This window comes from Zophobas morio, unplaced genomic scaffold (assembly GCF_036711695.1).
Source record: "Zophobas morio isolate AGI-343-1 ecotype UQ-CSIRO unplaced genomic scaffold, CSIRO_AGI_Zmor_V1 ptg000024l, whole genome shotgun sequence".
NCBI classification, from domain to species: domain Eukaryota; kingdom Metazoa; phylum Arthropoda; class Insecta; order Coleoptera; family Tenebrionidae; genus Zophobas; species Zophobas morio.
The window spans coordinates 7,151,817-7,159,887 of NW_026972129.1; the positions used below are offsets into that span (position 1 = coordinate 7,151,817).

Sequence of the window (8,071 nt, forward strand, 5' to 3'; positions counted from 1 at the left end):
TCGTTTCGTTACAAATATTTAATATTTTCTCTATTTCGTCTTGTGTTAAACTTGCAGAACTTCTTTTCCTCTTTTCTAAACATGATTGCAACTCTTTTCTCTTAGCATCTCGAGCATTCCTTGCGCAAGCAAACTCAATGTCTTTAAATGGATCAAATATAAGATTAAATTGCTTGTAATATTTTTCTTGTAAACTCTTAGCAACAGTGTTCCAAAGCGTTTTGACAACAGTTTGTTTGTAGTCTTCCCCACTACCCTTTTTCATATTAAACGCAAAATCTGTTGAACCGAGGTTTCTTCATTCATAGCGTAATTTCTTTCGTTACAAAATTGTGCAAATTGCCGCCATGCGGATTTTCTTGCCTTTTGCGTATTAACAGGGGTCAATTTTGTGACGGCTTTGTCAATTACTGTGGACGAACTTTGCCCAAAACGTGCCATTTTAATATTCAACAAAATCTATTTTTTAATGACACAAACAAAACAAGTTACGTTACCCTGGATACTTATCCATTACAAATATGATTTTTGTCCATCTGTTCATTCATTTTGTTAATTTCATTTTAAAGATTTTTTTTGCGTATCGCAATTCCTACTTTAAATTTTTTTCGGGAAATAGTCTTCCGCATACCCCTCGTCCATGTCCCATTGCCTCCTAATTTTCTCGAGTGCACGAAGTGCACTCGAGAAAATTAAATTGTCGACAATTTGACATGCATTCGGGATATTACTATTGACTATTCCATTCATCTGTCAATTGCTTAAAAAGAGCTAATAAAAATACTACTTTGTGTGGGCGTTACTATGGTATAATGTATTGTACCGGATATATCTTCCCAGGAAGGTATTCAACTGACAATTTTTGACAAAAGAAAGTGGATGACAAATTAATGTATTTTTTTCACTACTAGCCTCAGAAGACTTCATTATATATCGTGTTTGATGCTTGAGAAATTACTGTTCTCCACCTTACCCAATAATGGATTTTTCTCTCCTACTAGTAGATAATGAAAATAATTGACAGTATTGCCATGGTTACCTTAGAATGTCGTAGTTGAGGTGTTTACTTGACATTAAGCTGCCACATTTTATACATTGTTTATTAATGACAGATGATGTAGAACTGGGAAGCTGAAATTTCTTGCGAAATCTTAAATTTGCCGCCTGGACCACACTCCAGCAAGAATGCCACCAGAGCAATCATGAAAAATCTATTGCAGTTATTCTTACGAGCACGCGACATTTTTAACCTCTAATTTGTGTAATCTGTTAAGAAGTAGTATTTTTATAATAAATAATGAAAATGTTAATGTAGAAATAATATTGTGTTATTCGAAAGACAAATGTTTATTAAAAAATTGAGAATAATAAGTATTAACAACAAAGTAACTAAAGATTAACACCTCAACTATAATTATTTGAAATAATAGTTAATTGTGCAGTTGTGGCACGTCATATTGATTCCCGATGTATTGCGATTGGAGGTAAAGTTCTCCACCGGTATAGTTATTTCACTGTTTGTAGCAGCATGTGTGGAAGTAGATGGCATTTCACTACACACTTCTTCACTCCTCTCACATAAAATATTGGAAGAGCTAGGAGCAGGTAGGTTAATGTGATGAGGTGTTCCCTGAATTATATTTGCAATTCTTCTTTTGTCAGTGAGAGACTCCTCAACATACCCTTCAGCAACCATTGAGCTTTTCCAGCCCCCATGGCGTTTGAGTGATAATATGTCCCCACCCATATCAGCCAAAATAGTCGCTGATGTTCGCCTCAATGTATGGCCAGTAAATTTGTCGACATTTGGCAGTTGTAGGTATTGAGCTATTTTATAAGGTGTCTTGCTTATCGTATTATGTCCCATGTTTTGTCTAGTCGGTTTTCCACCTCTAAACCCAATGAAAAGCCTTGCCATATCAGGAGACGGCCTTTTTGTCAAGTATTTTTTAACCACATCAATCCAGGTGGGCTCCATAATGACAAATTTTCGAGAAGATTTTGTTTTTGTTTGAGGGATATTTATGACTATCATATCCTCTCGTGTATCTACATCTGTCATTTTCATGTTGCAGAGCTCATCTGTCCGACAAGCTCCTGCAATTCCTATAATGAGAATAACCTGGAAGCAAATGTAATTTGGCGTTTTTTAAAATCTCATTGTCAATTAACAGAATTACCTTAGACGAAAGAAAAATTTCATCAGGTGCTTCTAAAATAAATTTTGTGATTTGATGCTTCTCAAAAACAGCCGCCTTTTTGGGTGTGTAGGAATCATTTTTGCGTTTGAGAAAAGCAATTACTTTATAATATTTTGAAATATCCACATTTTCTTTTAATTTAAGAGTTTGTTTTAACATAGAAAATGTGGCCCATAGACTGGAAGCTTTTTTGTTTTTAGCTTTTTTTTCCATATAAACAAGAAGGACATTTTCTGACACTTTGGCCACTTTTTTAATTTTGCACCAATCTTTGAATTGTGCGTAAACTTTTAAGTAGAACTCTTTTGATTTTTGTGGCAGTAATTGATCACACTGCACGTTACTTGCTTCTTTTCGGATTTCTGGCGGGGTGCACACACTAGTATCTTCGTCGCTAGTCGACATTTTGCTCTTTATTAAGATTTTTGGTTTAATGTCATTTTTATTCATTTGTTTTCACAGGCTATTTGATTTTCATGGATATCTTAAATTCGTTCCGACTTTTATACATTGTCATTAAAGAAAAGTTAAACAAATGTGCTAGTAGTGAAAAAAATAATATATAAACCACGGGAGAGAACCATTTTATAGCCTCGCTTTCATTATTACCCTCGACGCTACGCGTCTCGGGTATAATTCAGCTCGGCTATAAAAATTGTTTTCTCTCCCTTGGTATATAATTACTATATTTGTAAGTAACATTAAATGTACAATTTGAAAAGGTTACATTCGTACAGTTTTGTAATAAACAAGAAGCTCCACTTATAGTTTTATCATTTACAGTATTGTTTACTTGATTAACTGAATTATTTCGTATTTTATTAATAAATAATTGATTTGTGGTGTTATCGTCGAGTTGCAAATATGGTTTAACTGAGTTAACGTTCTGGTGTCCTGTGATTTTCAAAGCAGACACCGCTGATGGGCGCACAGAATGATTTGATATTCTCCATAGAGATCTCAGACTGGAGAGACGTTAGAGAGAGAGGGTACGGTGACCATTTGAGAGGTCTGAATCGGTAGGCAAAACAGAGCAACTTCCAGTTAAAATTTACTTTTAATTACTCACTTCCTGGTGTGTGTGGCATTTCTGTGCAGTTCTAAAGCGCTTGTTTTCTTACAATCGCAATAATAACAATCATATTCACGATGGTTATATCTTGTTGCGCATTTGGATGCGAGGAGCGGCATCACAAAGGCTGTAATATTTCATTTCATCGGTGAGATATCTGCTGAATAATTTTTTCATACAATCTTTATTTCATTTAATTTCAGTTTTCCGACAAATCTGTTGCTAAGAAAGCAATGGATTGTTGCACTTTAACGAGATAAATTTGTTCGGACGTCTGCGTCAAGAGTGTGTAGCAAACATTTTAAAAATGAGAATTTTCGGCAGTTAACAAATTCTGTTAATCCCACACAACAACTGAGAATTTTAAAAAAGGACGCAGTACCATTCATTTTCAATTTTTCAAAACATAAAAAAAATGAAACAAGGCCTAGAAAACTGACTAATAATGAGACCTTTTCGGCACTGCTAAATTTAAAAAAATAGAGGTGGACTACAAAGCCATCAGTTGATGTCGTCAAAGTTTGTAAGATAGCTGAAACCACTTTCAGAACTATGAAATATAATATTTCAGCGAATGTTATTAATATTTTTACAATTAAAGAATTAAAACCATTAGATTACTAAATTTCAGAAATATGTTTAATGTCTTAAATGACCACATTTTGGATCAAGATCCACTTAACAATCATGTAGTCCAGTTGGTTTATGTAATTTTACGTACTTTTTTTATTATTAGACTGAATTATGAAAACAGCAGAAATAATCAAGTTCCTAATAAAATCAGACAGGTATACACAAAATTAATTTTGTTCAATAAATTGTGTATTTATATTCATTTTGTATTGTATGTATATACAGTTTCCTACAAAATAAAGAAAAACGACAACAAAGCTGAATTTTAAAATCATTTTTACATGATCTCCTATTTAACTCAACGGCACCGAAGCTCGTTCTTGCCTACCGATACGTGTTGGCCTTGTCTAACAACACTCCCTGTAGATATGTTTATTTCTCTCTCTAGTTGTCACCGCATGCGAGCGGTATTATGCGCCTCAACATTCCATCCATTAGTTATTAGATCATTGGATATTCTCCTTCTTTTAATATCTAAACCAGTCACTATATTGCTAACGACTTTACCCATTTACCAATTTCATTAACTCCAACGGGACTATTTTTATACCACACTGCATTTTGTATTTTGTTCCAAAAAAGATTGGGTGTTAATTCTGTCAGTGTTTATGTTATTTTCTCTTTTCATCATTAGTAGATGATACAGCCTATAAAATAGAACAGCTTAATACACGACATAAAATGCGAAAGAAAAATACCTAACGGGGCCGAGGTTGGGGTTGTCTTTATTTTTGGTCAACCATTTACTACTTGCCAGTGGTTTTGAACATCCTTGTGTTATTTTTAAAAAGACAGGAGTATATTCAATCCGGCCTGTAACAAGTCCTTTATTGTCAAGTTCTGGCTTAAAATAGTATGTGAAACAACTGGCTCCTTCACCACCACGCTAATTTAAAAGATGCTATTAAAAAAACGTCTTTTGCAAACCGTCTAGTGTATTTTCATTTAAAATTTGTACTATATTTAAGAATTCATTTTCAGTTAGCGCAGCTGAGTTTACTGTCCTTTTTTCTGGTAGTGTTTGAAGTTTTCTTCGGGTAGCGTCTCTGGCGTCTCGTGCTGCCTTGAAACATGGATCCGTAAATGGATTTATTTTAATATTCCACTCATTGAAATATTTTTCTTGAACTAGCTTCGCTGTTGTATTAAACATGTGTTTAATTACATTTTCCTTGTAATCAGTACCATCTTTTTTTATGTTAAAGGTCCAACTTTTCAAAATAGTATTTAAACTCCCAGAAGAAGTAGACTGCTCCAAATTGTAGCTCTTTTCTTTCAAAAAGCTAGAAAATTGCCGCCATACCGAGTCGTGTGATTTTTTTGTGTTCCATGGTGTGCTTTTGGATATCTCGGCATCTATTTCTTCTTGTGACTTTGACCCAAATCTCTTTTCTTGCATTTGCATGTTGAAATCACAGAAAAACATCAAAAACTACATCAGATGTCACGGAGGTTTTACTTAAAAAAAAAAATGCTTATTATCTTGGTTGATATAGAAATGAAGGAGTGTGTAACTTAATTTTTCTTACTTTAATTAATTCAACTTAATTGTTGATTCATGGAATAGTCCCCTCGAATACCATGCGTAGTCAAAGTTAAGTGCTTCGCACTCGTGGTATTTAAATCCAAGCGTAATGTCCATTCGGGACACCACCGCAAAAATATTCGACATAACTTTGACTACTTACGATATTATAAGTGAGAATTTACCTCAGGTAGTTTTAGCCAATAAAAACGCTTTATTTTTAAAAATTCGACCAATCAGATTCATAGAAAAAAAATTATTTCGAAAATTTTTTTGGCGTAAAAAATTATCGCGATAATTTTTTTATGTCAATAAGTCAAATAACTCAAAACATTGTTGATTTATTTTGAACTGTCAGAATTAAATATAAAAGTACACTTATTATAATTATAGGTACTATTAGAAGACGCCTTCGCTTGCAGCTCATTGGTTGCAGATACGACAGTGTTCGATTCCTTTTCTTGCAAACGCATTTTCTTAATGATTTGTTCATGGTGTTCTGTGTCAATTTCCAAATAAGGCGCCAGTGAACTAGTACTAGCATGACCTGTAATTTTTATAATTTGTTGTTCGTCAAGTCCAGATTTTGCCAGGTGTGACACAGCCGTAGCTCTGTTGGAGTGGTTGGTTATATTGATGTTACATACGTCTAAACCAATTTTTTCTGCTGCCAATTTGGTCCATTTTCCTATTTCGTTCTTGCCTACAGGACAATTTTTGTACCATGGGGAGTTGTCGTTTTGCCATTGCGGATTCGGAGTTAAAAAAAATCTCTCCGTAGTAATATTTATGGTCCGTTTTGACGAAAGTTTCTTGAACAATCTAAATAAAAAATAGATACCATGAAAACCGCAACTGGAGTTGTTTGGCTGTATGAAACCTACCTTACGGGACAAATATTTAGGTCGTCCTTGTTAGCAATTAACCATTTACTGTTGGCCAAGGGTTTTGCACCTCCTTGTGTAGTTTTTGAAAACACCGAATTGTATTCTATTCTGCCAGTTTCCTCTCCCTTATTATTTTTTTCAATTTTAAAGTAATGGAGTAGACAATTAGCCGCCTCCCCACCACGCCATGCAAGTTCATACGCTGAAATTTGGTAGAATTTCTTTTGTAAACCGGCTGGTGTGTCCTCGTTCCAAGCTGTCACCATTTTTCGTATTTCATCACCAGAAAGAACTGTTGAACTACTTCTTCTTTTTTTTAATGAACTTTGCAAAGTTTTTCGTTTAGCATCACGAGCCCTTCTTGCTTCGTTAAACGTTGAGTCAGAAAAAGGGTTGAACTTAATATTGTACTTGTAGTCGTACATTTCTTGGACTTCTTTGGCAACTACATTCCAAAGCGTCTTTACGACACACTCCTTATATTCCTCACCATTCTTACGCCTCATATTGTAGACCCAATCTTTCAAAATGTTGGCGATTTCTTCAATGGATCTTTGATGGTCCAGTACATAATTTTTCTCCTGACAAAAGGCATTAAACTGTTTCCACGCAGATTTTTTTGATTTTTTTGTATTTTCTGGGATAGAATTAATAATTGCTTCATCAATAGTTTGAAAACAGGAACTTCCAAATCTTTTAGAAGTGCACATTTTTCTCGTACGTAATAGTTATTTACGTGGCAAGCTTAGTAAATTAGCCTTTACGGGCGAGCCGGAATGTTTGCAGGGCGAGCGACGTAGGAGCGAGCTCTGTAATCCGGTGAGCCCCAGTAAAGGCTAGTTGCAAGCGAGCCGCGTACAACGTTTTACTTCCTCTTGCTGAAAATCCTGAAAATGAACAACTTTGGCATCTCTAGAAATTTTACTTGAAATTACAGTCATAGAAATTATAGTCATTTTTCATAGTTTGCTCCGGTAACTATGGAAAATTGAATTGTTTGAAAATAACGGGACTGTCAATTTGTAAATTCGATTAATAATTTAAATAGTTTAATTTTGTTTCTGAGCTCTGTTAATTGTGGAATTCGATGAAGATGAAGAGTTTGAAGGTGATTTTAACGTTAGTATTAGCACAGTATTAGTGAGATTAAGAAAAAGGCCGACGCAGCGAATGTGTGTTTGATTCCGGTGCTGTCATGACAACGTTTTACAGGCACGGTGCCTGTAAAGCTGCCACGGTAACGCTTTACAGGCAGGGTGCGTGTAAAGGCTAATTTACCGAGTTAGTTCAGACGACAGTAAACGAGCTTTAACAAGACAAGAGGAAGTAAATTATTTTACTTTTAATAAAATTATTGTTTACGTGTCATTGCCATCGATACTAACTATATTGGCAACTTGATAGAACTGTTGAATATAATAAAGTGCCGTTCATCAACGGTGGTTCCTTCGGCAAATTCTCATATAAAATACCACACGCGATGGAAATATTATCGATAATTTTTTTATGAAGCACGAGTGTCTGCTGTTGTAATAATTCCCGACTGCGAAGCAGGAGGGAATTAAACAGCAGACACGAGTGCTTCAGAAGAAAAATTATCTGAGAATATTTCCATCCCTAGTGGTATTACTATTGAATATTTTGAGGGTAATGAAGACCACGGTCTTCATCGCACCATATATTACCGCCAAAATCGTTTTGATAGCATGGATAAAAACAATTTTCGGAAAAGGTTTAGATTATCGCGCCGATG

At 34.8% G+C, this 8,071-nt stretch overlaps 1 protein-coding gene across 1 annotated transcript; it reads right to left on the bottom strand.

Moving 5' to 3' along the window:
- Positions 1-1,053: 1,053 nt before the first annotated feature.
- LOC135135577 (uncharacterized) lies at positions 1,054-2,606 on the bottom strand. Its single transcript, XM_064064674.1, has 2 exons — positions 2,181-2,606; positions 1,054-2,122 (listed from the first exon to the last, which is right to left on the bottom strand). The coding sequence occupies exons 1-2, from the start codon at positions 2,604-2,606 to the stop codon at positions 1,415-1,417; spliced, it is 1,134 nt and encodes a 377-aa protein (XP_063920744.1). The 3' UTR covers positions 1,054-1,414.
- Between the last annotated feature and the right edge of the window lie 5,465 nt (positions 2,607-8,071).